This window comes from Petaurus breviceps, unplaced genomic scaffold (genome assembly GCF_028583685.1).
Source record: "Petaurus breviceps papuanus isolate PSGF00001 unplaced genomic scaffold, PetGlider_PUasm1.0 90721, whole genome shotgun sequence".
Lineage (NCBI taxonomy): Eukaryota > Metazoa > Chordata > Mammalia > Diprotodontia > Petauridae > Petaurus > Petaurus breviceps.
This window is the reverse complement of record NW_027187322.1, coordinates 4433457-4454136: the sequence shown is the minus strand read 5'-3', so window position 1 is coordinate 4454136 and position 20680 is coordinate 4433457. Positions and strand designations below refer to the sequence as shown.

Sequence of the window (20680 nt, the reverse complement as noted above, 5' to 3'; positions counted from 1 at the left end):
TCTAGAACTAAGCAGCTGAGTTCTAACAGATGCTGGCAAACCTCCATTTAGCCCCCTCTCTGCTGGCAAGGCTCAGATTCCAGTTCTGCCCCCAATTCTGGGGGTCCCTGGGCCAAAATCATGCCGGGTCATGCCTTTAGTAACCATGCCTCTTGTAAAGATGAAAAGTTCTGGGTCAATGAAGGTCATTGCCTCCTGGCCAAGGTGTGCAGATGCACGGCCAGGGTATAAGAGGGGATTAAGAAACACTCAGCTGGCACCTGCCCAGTGACAACCTTGGTGCCTTACAGAGAAGCAAACAGGTCGAGGGGAATGTCATTACCGCTGGTGGGGGGAATCTGAGAATGGATGGGGAAGGGGCCCTTTGCCTTGGCACCAATTCAACAGCCAAAGCTGGGAAGGGAGGCCCTCCTGGCCAGTAGGTGGAAAGTCCTGCAAGGGGCCCATTTAAAGGACCAAGAGCTAACTCGGACCCCATTGGATGTCCCTCCACTCCTTGTCACTGGTCACACAGCTGAGGCTTCGACACCCAAACAGCCCAGGCAGACATGGGCCCCCCACCGCCAACCGATCGCACAAAAGAAGCTGGGCCGGATGCTGCGATTCTCCTTTATTGCTGTTTGGTGACCCTCTGGGGGGCATCGGGCACAGCTCTACAGGCCACTCTCCTCCACTTCAAAGGTGAACGGGCTCAGCTTGTAGCCAGTGCCGGCATAAAACTTGTTTTGGAACTCCACCCTGTGGGCCAAGCCAGGCCATGAGAGGGGCAGTAGGGAGAGGGCTCCCAGGCCAGGCCTGGCCTCAGCAGCCCTTCCCCCCCACTCACCAGTGCAGACGCAGGGCATGCAGGAAGGCAGACAGCCCCTCCATCACCAGCAGGATGGCCACCGTGAGCACGGCAAAGGCGGCGAAGACGGGCACCAGCACCACGCTGGTCACGCCCATCTCCCGGCCCATGCCCAGGCCGATGCGCATCACCATGGCCCACAGCACCTCCGAGAGCTCTGCAGGGGGCACAGAGGTGTTTGTGCGTTTGGCCCCCCGAGCAAACGTCCTTCCCGTTCTGATTCTGCAGAAGGGGAAACTGAGGCCCCAAGCACCCACACACATCAGCCATTTACGCTCCCATGTCCTTTGTCATCCATCCACTCCTTATCTTTTGTCCCTTGGTTTTCCCACTTGTAAAATGAGGGAGGGGATCTCCAGGTCCCCCACAAACCCCTCTCTGACCAGCCCAGTCACAGGGATCCACCCTGGCCAAGGACTGGGAGTCTCTACTGGGCAGGAAGGCCCATCTCACCTCCCAGCCTCTGGCCTCTAAGCCCTTCACAGGCTTTGTCTCCCCCTAACCACTTTGAAGAGCCTGGGAATTCCCCAAGGCTAGGGAGGTGTCTCCTGGTGCCTGGGTCTGCCCACACACAAAGCCAGCCAGCCAGTGCAGGGCACAGCCAGGGGCCAGGACCCAGGATGCCTGGGCCTTGGGGGCAGCTTCTGGACCCCCAGCCCCTGCAGGGCAATGGTACTCACGGGCATGGGCCAGGCTCAGGGCCCAGAGACGAAGGTAGGAGGCCGTGTTGGAGATGCACCCCAGACAGTACTCGATGGTGTGGATGGCCTGGTGCATGAAGACATCCGAGAATTCAAACTACAAAGGGTGGGAACAAGGAGGGGGGCTGAGGCTCCTGGAGCAGGGAGAATGACAGGAGCCCCGTCCAGGCTTGGCAAGCCCACGAGTGCACCCCCCCCCCCCCGGATGGGGACACTGACGCTCAGAAAAGGCAAATTCCCTGCCACGGGTTACACGGCTATGAAGTGTTAGGTGGGCGTCAAACCCTGATTGCCCGGCTCTGAGCCTGGGTCTCTGTGAAGCCCAGAAATCAGAGGCTGGCTAGAATGGGCCTTGATAGGGGCCCTGAGCCGGGGCACCACGGCTCGTCTGCCCCTTTTTACACACGAGGATACAGGTGTTCAGGGGGCTCACACAGCTGGGGGGCCCCAGGGGGAGGGGCAGCTGACGCTGGACTCACTGTGGCCTCCGCATGCCCTGCTTTCTCCTCATCTTCCTCGGCCCCATGCCCGTTGAGTGAGGGCTCATCCTCTGTTGCCCCCAGAAGGTGGGTCTTCTCCGAGGAACCCTGGTCTCAGGGAGGAGGGTTAGGCTGCATCAGGTGGGCAGCAAGCCTGGGCCCCCCACATCCATGCCCTCTGTCCATCTCCCCCACCACAGTGCCCACTCCCAGCTCCATACCTGCAGCTGGTGGCCAGGCCGTCTCCTCCGACGGTGCTGGGAGCACAGATAGAGGGGTGTCCCCAGGAGGAGGACGGGCACAGAGGCCAAAGCCAGGATCACCAGGAACATCTGCACGGGCTCCTGTGGACAAGAGAGCCAGGCAGTTACAATGCAGAGACCAGAGGCAGGGCCCTGGCCGTACTGACACCCGTCCCACACCTCCAAAGTCACCGGCGAGGTCATTTCAGCTGCGGTGGGCCCCCCGATGAGAGGAACAGGCCCCCAGATTCCCTGCCCAACCCTGGGGACCTGTCTGCCAGGCGGGAGTCTCCTGGCCCTGGGACTGAGCTGGCTGATCTCCCCAGTCCAGAGAATACAGCATCATTATGCAAAGGGGGCCTCAGCCCTCCCTCTCCTGTCAGATGTGGGCTGTCCAATGCTGAAGATCTGCTTAAGGAAAAGGAATTGTACTTTGCACCTCAGCCCACCTGATGATGGACATCCCCCGGGGAGCAGCCTCCCTCCTCTGGTCCTGACTCAGACCTCCAGGGCAGGACGGGGGGCTCACTACCCGCCAAGGCAGTGCATTGCTCCAAATTACTGGGGAGCTTTTTCTTACACCAGCTCTGTGATCAGGGTCTGTGGTATGGCATACCACAGGCATGCACGCCCAACTGTGTATAGATTGATGGTCGTTTGATGGACGGACCAGGTGGTTCTGCTGACTTTTTTTTCTTGTTAAAGATTCCTCAATGGGGAGGGGAGGAGGTGATTTGGAAATGAAGGTGATGGAAGACAAAAGGGGAAGGTGCCATGTTTAGCCTGAGAACTGCCCTAACCTTCCTGAAAGGCTTGGGGCGGAGGCATCAGCCTGGGCACAGTGTGGGGAGAGTCTAAAGAGGCCCCTCGGAGTCGATGTCAGGGGAACCTCCCTTGAGGAAAGGGGCTGCCCTGAGCAGGGGCAGAGGCTGGAGGTCCCCTTGTTGGGGATGCGCCTACAGGCTGCACTGAGAGTCTCACTGGTCCCTGCCAACCCTCAACAGGCTGTGATTCTTGTTTCAATAAAAATTGGTGTTAAAAAGGAAATGTGCCTGGGCTCCCAGGAATCAGCTGGAGGGAGCCCCAGAGACTGTCTAGCCCAGCTCCAAAGGTAAAGTGACTCATGGCAGAAGGAAGACTCAAACCCAGCTCTCCTGACTCCCCCCCAGGCTCCTCCCATTGCCTTCTGCTGCCAGAGCGCCACTTGGCTCTCACTGCCTGCCAGAGACCAGAAGCTCCCTGCGGGCAGGGACTCTTCTGTCTCTGTATGCCCAGCCCTGGCCTCGAGACCCCAGAGCAGGCCCTTGGAAAGGTGGTGGGCAGCCCGGCTGGGGGGCTCCCTCCAGGCTCACCTGGTGGGGGTACAGGGGCTTGTTGGTGGGGCTCCGGGAGAAGAGGAACATGTTGATAAAGTGAATCAGGATGCTGGGTGCCCAGGACGAGCTGTCAGCTGAGAAGCTCAGCCACTTGTAGGCAATCATGAACACCAGGTAGCCAAAGAGGCCCAGGAGGAAGAGCATCTCGGGCAAGAACTCCAGCAAGAGGCGGTGGGTCTGTCGGAAGTGTCTGTGGGGCGGGGGGAGGCAGGAGGCGCTGCAGGGGCTGGCCACTCCTGTGCCCCAGCTCTTCCCGCCAGCTCCCCGCTCAGCTCCCAGCCTGGCTCCGCTCCTGCCCCCGGCTCCCAGCCTGGCCCAGAACTGCCCCCCCAGCTCCCTGCTCAGCTCCCAGCTTGGCCCCGCTTCTGCCCCCAGCTCTCCACTCAGCTCCTAGCTCCCAGCCTGGCCCAGAACCGCCCCCTCCAGCTCCCCGCTCAGCTCCTAGCTCCCAGCCTGGCCCTGCTCCTGCCCCCAGATCCCAGCCTGCCCTTGCCCTGCCTCCAGCAACCAGCCTGGCCCCGCTCCCCCCAGCTCCCTCCTCAGCTCTCCACTCAGACACCAGCCTGCCCCGCCTCAGCCCTCACAGGTGATTGAAAACGCCCAGGATGACCCCAAAGGTCATGTGCAGGATGCCCAGGATCACTGACATCTTCATCTTGAAAGAGTTGAGAAAGCTCAGGTGGTTGATGGCCAGACTCCAGATCTGATGGAGATGAGAAGGCACAGTCAGAGGCTCTGGGGCTGAAGGAGGGAGCACGTGGGCGGGGGGGAGGGGCGCTGACAGGGCTGGGGGGGCTCCTGGCACCCCGGCCTCTTCCTGGGCCTCTCCCTCACCTTTTTCCTTTTCCTGCCCCAGCTCCACCTCTTAAACACCCCATTTCCTAGGTGACCAGTCAGGCAAGGCTGTATTTATAATTCTCTCCTAGGCTGTGACCTCCATGAGAGCAAGGACTGCATTTCTCCTGGTTCCCAGCATAATGTGTGGCATACAGTAAGGCTCTGATCAGTGCTGGGCCCCCTGAATCTTCTCTCCTCCTAGTGAGCACCCCTATTGCCTTCAGCAGTCCCTCCGATGGCACAGATTCTCTGGCGTCCGCCCCCCCATGACTCCAATGACCTCAGGTCATCTCCCTCTTTGGGTCCATCCTACACAGGCTGCCACAGTGGGCTTCGGGAGCAATGGGTCTGACCCCACCACTCACAAATGTCAGTGGCTCCCCATCACCCCTCAAGTCGGGCCTGACTTCCTGCCCCTGCCTTGGGTGGTTGTAAGCTTCTCCTCAGCACAGGCTGGACGTGCCTTTGTCAGGGACATTGTCGAGGTGCAGCTTGGCCAAGACCCCTCTCAAGCCCCTTCTATCTACGGGACTTCAGCACCCCAGAGACCTGCCTAGCCTTGCTTCCACACATGCGCTCCCCTAACTACCCAAGAACATCCTCTTCCCATCCTCTGAAGCCCAGCTTAACTGCCACAGTCACCATGAAGCCTGCCCTGGTCATCCTAGCTGGGAGTGGGGGTCTCTCAGCTCCTACAGGGTTTCGTATTTTGCTTCCTTCCCCTCTCTGGCCTCAGTTTCCCCATCTTAAAAACAAGGTGGTAAGGCCCTTCCCACTCTAACACTATGTTCTGTGACACATTCTAGCTCTGATATCCCATGTTTTAAGCCCCCCCCCCCAGTCCTATGGGGACATTCTAACCTCTAATGGCCCTCCTAGCTCTGAAATTCTCAGTTCAAAGGTTCCTCCCACCTCCGCCAGTCTGTGTTCTAAAGGCCCATCTGGCACTCACAGTCTAGGACTTACTGGGTCGATACCAAAGGGGTAGGCTCCCCGGAAGACATCAGTGACATTAGGATCCAAACTGAGGATGGGGTGGTCGGCCAGAAATGCTGAGCTGTAAGACACAAGATTGTCAGGGGGCGTGAAGAGGTAAGGGTGGGGATGGGGACCAGTGGGGCAAGGGAGAGCTTCACCTCCAGTTGGACTGGCTTGCCATGGCCCTGACACTCCAGCCCGAGGGGAAAATGGTGGTGGCCCGACTGAAACATTCGTTGTAGATGAAGCCAGTGTAGATAGAGAAGGCCCCCATGAGCAGAAGCAGGTAACGGCCTCCGAAGAAAGTCCTCCAGATCTGGGGAAGAGTGGGGGGCGGGGCTCTAGTGTCCAGGGAGACCAGCCCCCAGCCCTCCCCTGGCCCAGGCCCCTCACCTCATTTTGTGAGGCCTTCATGCTGGGCCGATTCTCTCCAAGTACCATGGCCAAGGCAAAGAGGAACATGAGGAGCCCATGCCCCACGTCCCCGAACATGACGGCAAAGAGGAAGGGGAATGTGATGATGGTGTAGGGGGCTGTGGGAAGAGGAAGGCCACAGCGCATCAGCCCAGGGCCACTGGCCCTGCCTAGCTGCTTCCACATCCACCCTCACAGACCCACGGACGGGAGATCGCCGAGGCATGGACGTGGTGAGTGGAGCCAGCAGGCACAGCTCAGACCCAACCCCAAATCCAAAGCTCTTTCCCTCTGATGCTGTGCTGGGTGGAGAGCCCAGCATCCAGCATACTCCCTAGGGCACTCCCCATTTCTCAGCACGTATCTGCCCTAACTCTGCACATAGCCGGTCCCAACAGGGGTGGCAGTAAGTGTCCCCCACTGAGAGAATAAGAGGCACTCTGGGAAGCCGGAGAGGACCTTGGGGCCATCTAGCACAAATCCCACATTTTACAGAGGGGGAAACTGAGGCCCAGGGAAAGCAAGAAGCTTGCCCAATGTCACACAGCTGGTGAAGCTGGTTAGGAGTGAGGAAAGGCTCATTGTCCTTCAAGATAGAAACACCAGCCGTTGGTCACTCTGGGGGTGTGGGGGTGTGGGCAGGGGATCCAGGCTGGAGACATGAGGAGGCTTAAGGACACAGACAGTGCCTGGCTGGTCTACACTGACTGTGCCTGGTCTACACTGCTCAGTTTTTAGGTGGCCCAGCACTTGTCTAGATTACATTCTTTGGAACAGTCACACCACTGGGTCCATGGACATGGCTGTCCTCATTGCAGCCAGAAAGTTGGTTTGACACCTACCCTTGGCTCTGGCACTCACTACTAGGTCCAGTCAGCTAAGGAAGACTGAGCCCCACAAACACAGTCCCTGTTGCAGCAAACACCTTGTGCTGTTCTGACCCACACTTCTCCTCCCTCCAGCCCCAAAGGGTGTCCCTTATTTGTGAATTTGGGGAATCAGTGTGAACCCCACTAATCTTTACCATTCAAACTTTGTAAAGTTTCCTTTTTACAAAAGAGAGAGATAGACAGATACAGAGAAAGAAACAGAGACAAAGAAAAGGAGAGAGAAAAAGACAGTGAGGTACTTTGGTCTAAAAAAACCAATCCATGCAGGGGCAGGGAGGCCTGGCTGAACACCTGTTTGTGCAAAAACCATCTGGGAGTTGGTGGGTGGTGGGCTCAATGTAGGTGACCAGGGTGACCTGGCAGCCATATGAGCTAATTAGATCCTGGGACAAAAAGTCCAGCTCAGACCCCAGCTAGAGGATAGTGGTCAGTCCCAGTACCACTGATGCAGGTAGGGAGGCCCCCTAGGGTAGCCAGGAAGGGCCTGGAGAGGATGTCATAGGAGCCACCTGTGGGAACCAGGACGTTCGGCTGGAGAAGAACAGGCTTTGGGTGGCCATGACTGAGGGTGCCCTGAGCTCCCTGGAGGGCTGTGCTACTGGAGGGAGGCTTAGCCTTGCTACTCGTGGCCCCTGAGGGCAGAGATGGGCTGCCAGTGACATGGTGGTAATTTGGCAGTAAGTCACATGGCATTCCTTTTTTTTTGGTCATGACCCCTGTTTCCATTTGTTTTAAGTGAAAGAAGAGAATTATGGGAGAAATGGTGCTGTGTATGACAGGATGATCCAGGGAAGCAGGTTTCACCAGCTCCGGGCAGGGATGCCCTTCCTAACAATGCATCTAGCATAGGTGGGGCTGGGCTGATTTGTCCCACGGGGGCTTCCCCATCCATAGCTGGAGGACTACCTGTCCCAGAAGCCAGAAAGGAGATTTCTTAGTGGGGGAAACTGGATTCTTTTCAGGTCCAAGGTCCTAGGATTCTACCAGGCCCTACCTTGGCAACCCAAATCCAAACCCAGTGAGTGAGAGCAAACCCGGGGAAGGATGCTCGGACCTCAGATCCAGAGTTGGAAGGGTCTTCAGAGGTCACAGAGTCCAGCCACTCATTTTACAGATAAGGAAACTGAGGCTGGGAGTAAAGGAATTGCCCACCCAATGTCACACAGACCATACTTGTCGAGTCCAGGTGTCCCTGACCATGACCTACACCATCCTGCCCCAGGGCAATCTGAGCTGTGTCAGGACATCACTGCCCAGGACTGTCCCTATGCCCCCAGCAGTCAACTGGCCCGACCTCAACAGATTCCTGACTGGGAGCGCTCACCTGGGTTCACCTCCTGGTAGCGTCCCACCCCGTAGGCATCCACAATGCCTTGGAAGCTGGCGGTAAAGTGGTTGGTACGGACGAGTGTGGGGGGCAAGTCTCTGGAGGGGATTCGGTGTACTACAGTTCCCACACCTGCCCCACTTCGGAGCTGGCAGAAGAGGAGAGAGAATGGGGAAACAGATGATTTGATGAGATGTGGTCACTGTGCTGGGCACCATAGATTTGGAGATAAAAATGACCTTGTCCTCACAGAGCTTACATTCTGTTGGGGGATATAACCTATACACAAAATACAAAGCATACACAAAAAATGCAAACTGGTGCCATGATGCTGGGCCTACAGTCAGGAAACACTGAGCTCAAATCCAGCCTCAGACACCAGCTGTGTGACCCTGGGCAAGTCACTGCACATGTTTGCCTCAGTTTCCTTATCTGTAAACAGGAAATGACAAACCACTCCAATATCTTGCCAAGAAAACCCCAAATGAGATCATGCGTAAGGACAAGATTGAAAAGAATTGAACAACATTAAATAATTTTTTTCAAAAAGGAGCTTCTGATCTTTAAAAATCATGCCCTGAAGGCAGAGGAGCTTTTTAACAGCTCTGTTAATTACACAGATGAAGGGGTTCATGGGAATAGAGACTGACAGAATCTGGAGAGAACAGTCTCTGCTCCAGTTTTCACTGTAGACCGTCTTAAGCCCTGACATCCAGCAAAAGTGTCTACACTTTCCATTGTTGGCAGGGAGGCACCACGGACAGAGTGCTGGGTCTAAGGTGAGGAAGACCTGGGTTCGAATTCTGCCTCAGACACTTATTAGCTTGTACAACTATGAACAAATCCCTGAAATTCTCTGAGCCCCAATTTCCTGTGAAAGGGGATGATAGTACCCACAGGATCTACTCCACAGGTTTGAATGAAATCATATCTATAAGGTTCTTTTCAAACCTTAAATCACAATATAATTGCTATTATTAAATTTATAGTAATAATTATGAATTAATAGTAATAAGCTGCATTATCACTGTTGGCAGTGAGAAGCAAGGAGGACTCTGAAGCAGGGAGTGCCACATTAAGAACCATAGAGGCACGCTGTTATAAGCACTGCGGTGGACGGGAGGCTTTGACCCTCTGAGCCTCAGTTTCCTCCTCTGTAAAATGGGGTAATAATCCCTGTACTGCACATATTGGATTGTTGTATGACTTAGTGCTTTGTTGACCTTAACGTGCTCAAGAAAGAACCGCCATTCTCTTTTTCAAACATGCTCTATAGAGGCACCTTCGTTTAATCTTCACAGCATGGACTGTCAGAGGCAGAACAGGGGAAGGGCTATGCCACCCATTAGAAGGATGAAGAAAGCAAGGCCAGCAGCGCTGCCTGACCATATGACCCGCTGAAGTTGGTGGGAGAAGGCGGCCTTGGGTGAGCTTTAGTCTCCCAGCTGCCTGAAGCTTGCCCTGCCCAGGCCGGGGACTCACCGAGCTCTCGTTCAGGGTCCGCTGCAAGGTTATGAGGTCGCGGGTGGGGCACCAGACCTCAGCAATGAGACACTTGTCCGTGACGCTGAGACTGCACTGGTTGAGCATTAAGTAGACGGCCTTCATCTTGCGGATCTGCACTTGCCATAGGGGCAGCAGGCCTTGGACTCGGTGAAGCACCTGGCCCAGGAACTGCTCTGTCTCCTGGAGCACCTGGGGAAGGGAGCCATGTGTGGACGGTTGCCGTGAGTCTGGGCAGCTTCCCCAGCTCCCAGACTTCCCAGGCGCCAAGCCATGACCTTCCTTCTCTGCACAAGGAGGAGCCTGCACTAGGTGCTCTTTCAGCCCCAAATCCCCCCCAAGAGACTGTGAGCTCCTGGAGGGCAGGAGCCGTCTCATTTCTGTCTCTTGATCCCCAGGGCCTGGCATGCAGAAGGTGCTTAATAAGCGATGGTTGGTTGATTCATAGAAGAGAGGGATTGGGAGGCAGCAGGAGCAATGGCGCGGCAGTGACATTGCATACAGGCGGATGGAGACCTGACGACGTCTCCCGGTGACATAAGCCACCCCTTCCCCTGCAGGTTTCAGGCAGAGGCTGGCCAGGCAGAGTCAAGGATGCTACAGAGGCTAGCTGGGCCCAACTCACCACACTCAGGTCCTGTTTCTGCTGCTGCAGGTGCTGCAAACTGGCCAGACGCTCCTCCTCACGCTCTGGGTACGGGAACACACTGCAGTGAAAACTGAAGGCACAGCGGGGTGGGAGTGGGTGACGTGGACGGGCTGGGGCAGGGGGCGAGAAGAGAAGGGCTGGGGCAGGAGCTCACTCACCAGTCTGTGATCTTGTGGATTTTCTGCCCAATCTGCTCTCCCCAGTAAGAGATGAGGAAGATCACCCAGGGCGTGCTCTCCCCCTGCAGGAGAGGTCACCACCGGGAGTTACCTTCCTCCTGGCCCAGCCCAACTCGGGGCTCAGATGACACTGCCCCTCATTTGCCGTCCTCAGGACACAGATCGGAGGCTGGGCAGGCCCTCCAGCCCTTGTCCCGGCCCCAGAGGAGGCTGAGTCTGTACTGGATCAGCCATACTGCCCTACAGTCAGGAAGCTACTTGAGGGCAGGAGCTCTTTCTGTGTTTTTGCCTTTCTTTGTGTGACAGCTGAGAGAAATGTGTAATACGTGCTTGTGGATTGCCCGATTTAGATCCAGGCATTTGTGAGCTAGTTGTCTGGGTCAAATAGTCCAGCTAGGCCTGGGGTTGAGGGTCACTCAGTGACTAGGTTAGTCAAGGACCCAAGGCCAAGTCAGAGTTGGTTTGGGGTCAAGGGTTAGTCAATGGTTAGGGTCAGGGGTCAGTAAGGGTCAAAGGATCCTGAGCTTGGCCTCATTAGCACCCTGCTGTGACCACAGAACCCTAGAGCCTCGGACAACCCCCCAAGGAGAAGCGCTAGGCCCTCATGTGACTGACTGGTCTAGAAGGGCACCCCAGCAAGGGCAAACAAGTCCTCTTGATTTGGTCTGGTCTCCCCAGGGCCTGTGCCAGGGCAGCAGAAAGGGGAGGGTGGCCCCTTACCGTCAGAGGGTCCTCAAGTGGCTCCTCCATGTCCACAAAGCTGGAGATGAGATAACCACGGCATGCCCGCCACAATAGACGCTCAAGGGCACCGGCTCGCCAGGGCTGGACGGCCCCTGCCACAAAACTAACAGAACACCCCATGAGAGTGGGAGGACCAGGGGCCCTGTCCTGCATCCCTGTTCACTCCTGGGGGACAGCTAGCCAAGTGGAGGCACAGATGCATGCCACCCACGGTGGGAACCCCCATGGCAGGTGCCAGCTTCCGAGAAACCAAGCTGGGGGTGGGAGGGCTCCCAGAAGCTTCTGCCTTGTTACATGAAACACCACAGTGGCAGTCAATGGGCAAGAGCCCTGCACCTGATCTTCAGCCTGACTGCCACCAACATGCCAAGGGCCATGGGCATTGGCTCTTCACCTTTCAGCTTCCTCTGCATGGAGGTGGTTTGGATTAGATGATCATCCCTCCCAGCCCTGACATTCCCTGTTCTAAGGGCCCTTCCAGCTCCCCTATTCCAGGTTCCCTTCAGGTCCACATCTGCCCTCTCAAGTACCTAATCCTGAGATCTGTTCGAGGTCCAATCGGAGGGTCAAGTAAAGGAGTCTCTTCCAAGGGCCAGTTGGGTGGGGCATCTGGAAACTATGGGACCCAAAGGACACTAGATTCAGGGGCCCCACCCCTAGGTATGGGAGCCCCCACCCCACTCAGCCCTGGGAGCCCCACTCCAATGGGGAGAGTCCACCCCCACCCTTGCTGCCCACTGTGGAGCCCTGGGAGGCAGGGGAGCTCTAACATGCTGGCCTCGAGTGTAGGGCCCCTGCCGAAGGACTGCAGTGTGCTGCTGGAGCAGGTGCATCCGAGTGCGCATGGCCTGATGGTTACTCCGGACTTCCCGAAGCTCCTTTGCCACCTGCTGGGTCTCCTCCTGGATGCGCAGCAGGTCCTTAGGAGGTGGGGCCTCTGGGTTTCCCTGGGGCTCCAGAAGAGTCAGGCCAGCTCTTCTCACCTCCTCCTGCAGGAAGGCTGGGGACAGAGTGGCTCTAGCCAGCTCATCCTAGTCCTGAGCCTCACTTCCCTTTGGGCTGAGAATGCCAGGTCACTCCCTGAGTCCCCTCGGCTGAGCTCCCGGACGCTCTGAGGCCAACAGACCTACTCCACAAGCACCCACTATGTGCTGGCTCCCAGAAGCTCTGAGGCCAACAGACCTACTCCACAAGCACCCACTATGTGCCGGCTCCCAGAAGCTCTGAGGCCAACAGATCTACTCCACAAGCACCCACTATGTGCAGGGTTCCAGACTGGGCTCCAGAGATACAGAGCCTAGAGAAAACCCTTACAGAAGTTTGATTCGTCAGGGCAGAGGAGACTCTTCAGCCCAAGCCCTGTGCTGCCCCAGCCCCCACCAGCATGGCCATCCCTCCCTTCCTCCATCTGCCCAGGCTTGCTCTCACAGACCACTCTTCTATTTCCTTCCTAACAAGCACCAAACCTGTCATGACCCCTTTTAAGGTACGAGTGGTTCACGTCACTAAATTGGCTCTGGACCATGCAGTGCTGAGACCAGACCTCAGAGGAGCCTTTCCAGGCGCTGTGGGCAATGTGTGATGTGTGGTGCCCAAATGCCCACCTTCTTCTGTCCAGCCCCACCCCCAGCCCTGACTGCCCCATCGCAAAGGGAGCAGGGACTCTAGGCATCACGGTGGCCAGGAGGGCTTTGGGGCTCGAGCCTCAGGTCCCAGAGGGAGCGCAGACAGTCTGTGCTGCCTTCCCCCTTCCACCTCCCTTTGCCTCTAGCCCTGCCTGGCTTGGCCCCAGCCCCAGCTCCCTTCCCGCACTTACAGAAGGTCTTCTCCAGGTCCTCACAGCGCCGCACCTCGCCAACATAGCGCCTCTGAAAGGTGCTCACCGAAGCATTGAGCTGTAGCCAGAAAGGCAGGGGTCAGCGATCGAGGGGGCCTGGGGACTGCCGGCCTGCCCCCAAAGCCCTTCAGGACCGGAGCTGATCTGGGGGTCTCTAGCTGCTTCATAGACTTAAGGGCTAAAGAAACTCAGAAGCCCCTTAGTCTAAAATCCTTATTCTACAAATGAGGAAACTAAGCCCTGGAGAGGAGTTCAGGGTCACACAGGCGTGAAGCACTGGAGGCAGAATTTGAAGCCAGGGCCTCCGACTTCCCCAGCACTGCAGTGACTTTCCTGAAGCTTGGGGACAGTGATGCCAGCTGGTACTGGCTCTGCTGGCTCCCTCCCATCCCATCCCCCATGAGCTGAGCCAAAATTCAGCAGTGTAGGAGCAAAGGCGGGGCTTCCTAGAAGACAGGGGACCTCGCTCTAGATGTGGCTGCATGACCTAGCATGAGTCATTTCCCCTCTGTGGCCCTTAGTGCTTTCCCCTGCAAAATGGGTATCACATAATTTATATAGATGCCAGTTATATAAATGTGTGTGTGTGAATATACGCTAGCTATTACTAGAGCTGTGCTTTAAAAAAAAGGCGAGGCATGCCTCCGACCTCCCAGCAGAGGAGGGCAGGATCTCAGCATGAAGAAGGAGGCGCATTTGGGGACACGGCCAATGTGGGAATTTGTTTGGCTTGATGTGTTTATCTGTTGCCCAAAAGGGGGGGGGGAGTAGAATCCAATGGACCTCACACCACAGAAACCAAGAATTTGGGAGCTGGAAGGGACCCTGGCGGGCTGCAGCCCCGAGGTTTGCAGAGGAGGCTCACAGGCTCAGAGAGGGGGAGAGACTTGACCAATGCCACAGAGCGGTGAGGGGTGGGATTCCTGAGTTCTGCTCACTGGCCCCTCAAGTCTTGGGTTAGTAATTTCCCTCATAGGCCAGATGGGGCACATCTGGCCCCAGATCTTTATAGCCACAGGTGCCAAGCTGGTGGCGTCCACCATTGACTCCCCTGGCATCCCAGTAACTCTGTGAGGCCCTCTCCCTCCTGGGGCCTGGGGAGCCCCTCCTGCCTCCCCGCCGCCTCCAGGGAGCAGCTCTGTGCAGCCTGACTCACATCTCGGAACTCCACCAGGCCACGCTCTCCCAGGTCGCTCACACAGGTGTAGGCAGCGGCTGTGGGCAAGAAGAGCTGGGCCAAGGCCACCTCCTCGCTCCTGAACATGGAGCCCATGGTTCTGTGTGCACAGAGAAGTCCGGAGTTAGTGGGACCTTGGCCCCCAAGAGAGGCACCCAAAGCTGCTGCCTCCTGGTCTCCCATCGGAGCTTGAGAGATGAAGGCTGCTTAAACTTGCATTCTTTCCTCGTCCAGGCTCAAGGCAAGTCTGGGGCCTCCACAGAGCCTCTCCTGAGTGCCTGGCCCACAGTGAGTCTGTTAGATCCCAGCCCAGGAGCTGGAGGGGTTGGAGGGACTGGAGAGGCCACCTGGGCCAAGACAGACCTACAGAGACTGAGGCCCAGAGGTAACTGCCCACGGTCAGTGAGGTCACGAAGGTCAGAGCGGATATCTGAAGCCAGGGCCTCCAACTCCAGACAGTAAGACTTTCCTTGGCACTAGCCAGAGCTAAGAGGACTCTAGGCCCGTTCTCCAGGGCTCCTTCCTCCATTGCTTCATGACATTCCCAGAATCTGTGTCAGGAAGGACGTCAGCAGTAACCCCTGCTCCCCCAGTTCTGTCAGGGGGTGTCCTCTGGGGTCCTGACACAGACAGCCATTCTTTTTTTTTTTTTTTAAAGCAATCGGGGTTAAGTAACTTGCTCAAGGTTACACGGCCAGGTGTTTCTGGGTGGGTGCTAAGTGTCTGAGCCCGGGATTCGATCTCAGGTCTTCTCAACACTGTAGCTCTTACTCGCCGTGCTACCTGGCCGCCCCTCAGACAGCCATTCTACATAAATGAGGAGGTTGGGGAGACCTTGGGCTGCATTCCAGCTCTGAGCTAGGCCACTGGGTCCTTTTCTCCAGGCTGGACACACGGAGCTCTGGGAGCCTGGCCCTCTACTCCTCTGCGGGGCCCTCATTACAGTAATCTTGCTTCCTCCTCAGGACAGACTCCCCAGTTTATCAGAATCCACTCTGTGCACAAGAGCCCAGATGCGGCCTGAGCAGGGCAGGGACAGCAGGGGGCCAACTGGCAGCTGGAAGTTGTCTGTGACCACAGCCTCTAGCAACCACTGACTCAGGGCCCTCACCTGAAGCCCCCATGGCCCCACTTGGCAGAGAGGAAGGAGGGGCCAGGCAAGGGCCAGGTCTCCACTTCTTTGCCAGCTGATGTAACATCTGGAAACAGAAACCATCTTTTCCTGGCTCACGGCCCTATTGGCTGGGCCTTTCTCCCAAACGGGACAAGTCAGAAGGGAGCTGGTGACCCAAGCCATGTGCCTAGCCAGGTCAGGGCTGGGTGGGTGGGGTTAAGGGGGAGCAGACTGCTCGGCTTCAGACAATTCAGAAGACCCCACAGGGGCCGGGCCCATGCTGGGCCCTGTGCCGGACCATGGACAAGGCCCAAAGAAGGAGCCCACATTTCACTGATAGGAACCAACGGCCCCAGAGAGAAGTAAAAAATTAACCACCAGTGTGATAACTGGCCTGTTTGTGCCTAGCTCTCACGGCATGCTAAGTGCCTTGCAAACATCATCTCACATTCTACACCCTCAGATATAAAACACATCATCTCCCTTCTGAGGGAATCCACACAATCCACACAGAAAGGGGCACTGGGGAAGGGGGTCACACTAGTGGGCCTCACTGAGGGTGCTGAGAGAGGCCGCAGCATGGTGGACTCAGGATTGGACCACGGGGCTCAAATTCAGGTCTGCACTTACTGGCTGGGTGACCATGGGAGGCCAGACCAGGCCGCCTTTTGGCTCTACAGCTGAGAGGCTGTAAGAGGTGGAGGAGAGGAGGAAGCACCTTTCTGTCCTGGGGCCCAAGCCGTGTAAAGGCAGAGAATGGAATTGGAGAAACTCAGTCTGAACTGGGGAAGAAGGCCCTCCTGGAGGGCCTCCCCAGCAGCATGGGACACGCGTGCCCACACAGGGAGGGCCAGGCTGCCCCCACCCTCGCCTCTTGCCACACATGGTCCAGCCAAGCCAAACTCTCTGAGGCACAGAGCCTGGTGCAGCAGGAGTAGGGATGGGGAAGGACGGGGCACAGCACAAGACCAATGCCCCCTCCTGCCTTCAGATGCCCACCCTCGGCCCAGAGGAGCCACATCTCCTGCCTGCCCCGATCCCATTCTCTCTGCCTTTACATGGACTGGGTCCCATGATAGAAAGGCACTCCCTCCTCCCCTCCACCTCTTATGGCATCTCAGCTCTAGAGCCATAAGGCGGCCTGGTCCGGCCTCCTCCGTGTGTGAGGCCAGAGCAGTGTGCCTCAGGTAGAGGAGAGGCGAGGCAGATGCAGAGGAACAGGAACTGGAAGGCAGGGGCTGGGCAGCCCCACTTTCCCCCATACCAGCTCTCTGGCTCCTACCCATGACCTCGGTGGCCTTCAGTGTCTGCCTCCAGAATACTCCTTCCTAGCCTACAATAGGGCTCAGATGGACAGTGTCGCCCCCCCTGCACCGGGCACTGCCCTGCAGCCCCCTCCTGGGAGGCCACTGCCCCCTGCACCGGGCACTGCCCTGCAGCCCCCTCCTGGGAGGCCACTGCTCCCTGCACCGGGCACTGCCCTGCAGCCCCCTCCTGGGAGGCCACTGCCCCCTGCACCGGGCACTGCCCTGCAGCCCCCTCCTGGGCAGTCCCCTTCACTCCCTCAGAATCACCTTCCAATCACGCCACCTCCCACTCTCACTCCTTCCTCTAAGAAATCCTGCTTGGGCTCAGGCCCTCAGCACATCTCTCCTGGGCTGTGCAGTCCAGCAGCCTCCTCACTGGTCTCCCTGCCTCCAGCCTCTCTCTCCTCTCCAATCCATCTTCCACAGCTGCCAAGACGAGATTTCTGCAGTGCCTGTGGCACCGAGCCACCCTTCCCCAAACTCAAGAAGTCTTCATGGGCTCCCTATTGCCTCTAGGATAAGATACAAAATCCTCAGCTGGTACCAACAGCTTCCCATGCACACGCCTTACCCCTCGAGCACTCTGTTACAGACACACTGGCAGCTGCTCTGATTTGATAGAACGTTCCTTCTTCACTCTAAGCCTTTGCCCAAGCTGTGCTCCTCCTGTCTCGGATCCCAGAACCTCTAAGTGTTTTCCCCAGCACTCAGGTGCCCCTGCCCCCCATCCCATGCCCTGAGACTTAGTATCTATTGCCCTATACTTTGTATCCATTTGCTGTTCCACATAATGAGATTGTAGTCTATGAGGCTTGTCTCTAACCCCAGCTTCTAGAACCCGGACCCCAAGGGGAGCTGCCCTGGGGCTTCAATGGATGTTCTAAGGACTGAGATGGCTTCTCTGCTCTGATGTTCTACATTTTAAGGTCTCCCCCCCAGCTCAGACATCCTACATTCTGCGTTCCAAGGTCTCCCCCCCCCCAGGTCTGACATTCTCTGTTCTAAGGTCTCCCCTCAGCTCTGACATTCTCTGTTCTGAGGTCCCCCCTGCTCTGTCATTCTCTGTTCTAAGGTTCCCCCCAGGTCTGATATTCTCTGTTCTAAGGTCTCCCCCCCCCCATCTCTGACGTTCTCCATTCTATGTTCGAGAGCATCTGAGCAACCCGTCCATGGGCCTTGGGCCTCGAGGTGGAGGATGAGAGTGGAGAAGTTTATGCGAGGGGAGGACTGGCAGAGAGTTGGAGAGAGGCAAGACAGTGCCGCCCTGGGTGGGGCTGGGGACTGGGGGGCTATTTAGGAGGGATGGCACAGGAGAGGAGTTCCCTTTCCTTCCTCCCCTTCCTGCCTCCCCAAGCCCACCTGGCCTAGACTTTGGTCTCTTTTGAAGAGCAAATGGCAAACACCCTTGGTGGTTTGTTTCCCAGCCCCCCTCTACTCCAGAGCCTGCCCAGGGCAGCAGGGACTAGGTCTCCAGAAGAAACACTGCCCCTTCCCCATGAGCCCCCAAGGGATGGGGGGCCAGCTCCCCTCCCTCCTCAGACCACAGGGGACAACCATCTAGTCTGATGAACTCATGTGGACTCGAGTAACCTCAAACTTCCTCCTCCTCCCCAGAACGCAGACCAAGGTGAACTGGGCTCTCTTGGAGCTACTGTCTGACCAGTTGGCCTGACTCTCTCAGAAGAGAAGGGGTGCCACAGAAGGTTGGTGGAGAAATCTGGGGGCTCCCCTGATCCCACTGGGTCCCAGTCTCATTCATCCATTCACACATTCCGGGCCCCACTTAGGTACTGGCTGCAAAGATGAACAAACTAGAGATCCTACCCCCAGGGAGCTTACGCTTTAGCAGGCTGCAGCCCAGTCACTCTAGCACCGGAAAACAGAGGTGACTTGGGTCAGTCACTTCCCCTGGGGGGAGGGGTCACTTCGTGTCCCCATCTCGAGACAGGGAAATGATGGCCACCCAAAGGGGGATGGAGAAACAGCATCACCCTGGCCACAAGAGGGAGGAAAAGGAGTGGAAGTGGAACCCCCCCCTCCCACCCAGGGTCAACCTCATGAGTCAAGGCCACAAGCGACAAGTTCATGCAGGGCCTGGGAAAGAGGAAGCATTGCTCTCATGGAGTTCACAGCTCAGCAGCTCCCCTGGCAGTGGGGCTGAAGGCCAAACTCCCGGGACGCGGCTGATGGAGGGGGCCCTTGAGGAGCAGCCACAACCAGCCCTTCCCCGCCCAGAGAGGCAGCCCGGGACCGCCTGCCTCCCAGTCCCCCCTTTCACTTTCGATTCTTCAGACTCCTTACATACAAAAAGCTGCGCTTGGAACTAGGCCTAGGGGGACACAGAGATCCCCAAACCTGAGAGTCTAGGGAAGGTTCTCAGTCTGAACAGTTCAAGCTTAGACAGCCTAAGCTGTCCAGAAAGCGGCTCTGACCTTCTGTGTTCCATGTTCTAAGGTCCCCCCAGCTCTGACATTCTACATGCTAAGGCCTCTCATTAGCTCTCCCCCCACTCCACAACGGGCTGCAGCCAGGTGGCTCTCACTGCCCACAGAATTCCCCAGGTCCTTTCCCATCTTCAAGCTCGGTCCTGGGAGGCCCCCTGCCTTCTGGCCTGCCCCCTCCGGTCACAGGGAACGGCCACTTGCTCCCTGCAGCCCCCATTCCCTTTTTCTGTGTCTCCTCAGCTCTCTGGAGATGAACAGAAAGTGAACCGTGTAGATCCATAGTCCTAAGGCTAAGGGTGGACTAGCTGGGGAGCTTCCTGAGGGCAAGCCCTCTAGCCAGGTTTGAAATACATTTTTTCTGCTGGTTTTTGCTCTGACATCGCCTAGAGTTTTTCTTGTGTCCCTCCCCCATCTTTGCCTCCCTACAGCTGCCGTCTGCAACAAAGACTAAAAGAAAAGTCCAGCTCAGTCACATGCCCCCCACATCCCCAAAGGCTGCCTGTCCCCCCGGGCTGGGGCCCCCGCCTCTAGCCAAGCTGGAGCATAGGCATTAAATCTGCAGTTGGGACGCGTTTGCTTTATCTTTCTTTTTGCGGTGAAGAGTGCACAGTGTGTGCAGACAGCGTTCCGCATGTCCCACTGTAGGGGACAGAAGCTCTGAGAGGGGACCACAGCCCAGTAGGTCCGTTTCTGTTCCATCCCAGTGGGAGAGGGCTAGAAAGCAGGAGAATGAGGACACTTGCCTTGGCTGGGAAAAGTCAGTGGCGGTCCTCCAGTAGCAGCAGGTCAGCCTGTGACTCACCCCCCTTGGGTCTGCCTGAGTCCTAGGAGGCGAAGCCAGAACAATTCTGAGAGATGGCTCTAGGACCTTCCTCTGGGCTCAGGTAACCCTAGTGGGCAGTTCTCAGGGTGGGGGTGGGGCAGTGCAGGACTGGGAGCCACAGTCCCTGGATTCTGGGCCTAAGGCACCACTGAGAGCTGAAAGTTGGGAAAGTCCCATTTCCTCTCTGTGCCTGGAGGGGCACAAACTTGTGTAAAATGAGGTTGTTTGGACAGGATCACCTCTAAGGGCCCTTGGTGCTACCAAGATGTCATCGCCTGGCCAAGGAGCAGCTAGGTGGTCTCCCAGGGCACCTCGAAGGCCATCTGGTCCTGTAATATCCCTGGCAGGGGCCCCAGCCTCCAGGCTCCTCACTGGGGGAGCTCTCCTAACACCAGCTCCACGGCCCCTGGAGCTCCAGAGACCCCAAAGCCCTGGGACTATTCTTTCCATTTTCGAATGAGGAAACTGAGGCTTACAGAGGGAGAAAGACTGACAGGGGCGCACATGGAGGAGCTGGCCCCAGGTCTCTGGATTCTCTCACTCACCCCAGGTCCCGGGGTGGGGCCAGGGAAGGCGCGAGGGTTAGGTGGGGGGCTGCAGCAGGGTAGGTGGGATGCGCATCCTAATTTTGCCCTGCTCCACTTACCTAGCACGCTGTGCCGGGCACCGGGCTCTGGCCCCAGCTCCGGCTCTTCAGTTCCTCCGAGAGATCTGAGGCCTCAAGAGGGAGGATCCAACTTAAGGCTGGCTACTTGGACAGCTTGAGGGCGGGGCAGGTCCCGCGGAGGGGAGGGGAACAGGGCGGTCCTGCC

General features: G+C 57.3%; 1 protein-coding gene across 1 annotated transcript; it reads right to left on the bottom strand.

The window, feature by feature from the left end:
• Positions 1 to 595: 595 nt before the first annotated feature.
• Positions 596 to 20660, bottom strand: TCIRG1 (T cell immune regulator 1, ATPase H+ transporting V0 subunit a3). The gene is made up of 21 exons (XM_069066521.1): positions 20515 to 20660; positions 19789 to 19869; positions 14160 to 14280; positions 12983 to 13061; positions 11937 to 12166; positions 11697 to 11782; positions 11143 to 11269; positions 10402 to 10484; positions 10220 to 10313; positions 9574 to 9786; positions 8089 to 8239; positions 5854 to 5993; positions 5619 to 5776; positions 5449 to 5539; positions 4230 to 4348; positions 3622 to 3835; positions 2249 to 2371; positions 2028 to 2135; positions 1528 to 1645; positions 827 to 1004; positions 596 to 738 (listed from the first exon to the last, which is right to left on the bottom strand). Exons 3-21 carry the CDS (start codon positions 14274 to 14276, stop codon positions 654 to 656), a joined length of 2514 nt encoding a protein of 837 aa, XP_068922622.1. The 5' UTR covers positions 14277 to 14280; positions 19789 to 19869; positions 20515 to 20660; the 3' UTR covers positions 596 to 653.
• Positions 20661 to 20680: the final 20 nt, after the last annotated feature.

What these genes read in the sequence shown, in the direction of transcription:
- TCIRG1 (XM_069066521.1), bottom strand. Translation starts at nt 14,276, where the DNA reads ATGGGCTCCATGTTCAGGAGCGAGGAGGTGGCCTTGGCCCAGCTCTTC. An exon ending in GCCTGGTGGAGTTCCGAGAT is followed by an intron (nt 13,062 to 14,159) that starts GTGAGTCAGGCT and finishes TTCTGGCTACAG; the next exon opens with CTCAATGCTTCGGTGAGCAC. An exon ending in CCTGAGCCTGGCCCATGCCC is followed by an intron (nt 1,005 to 1,527) that starts GTGAGTACCATT and finishes TGCCCCCTGCAG; the next exon opens with AGCTCTCGGAGGTGCTGTGG.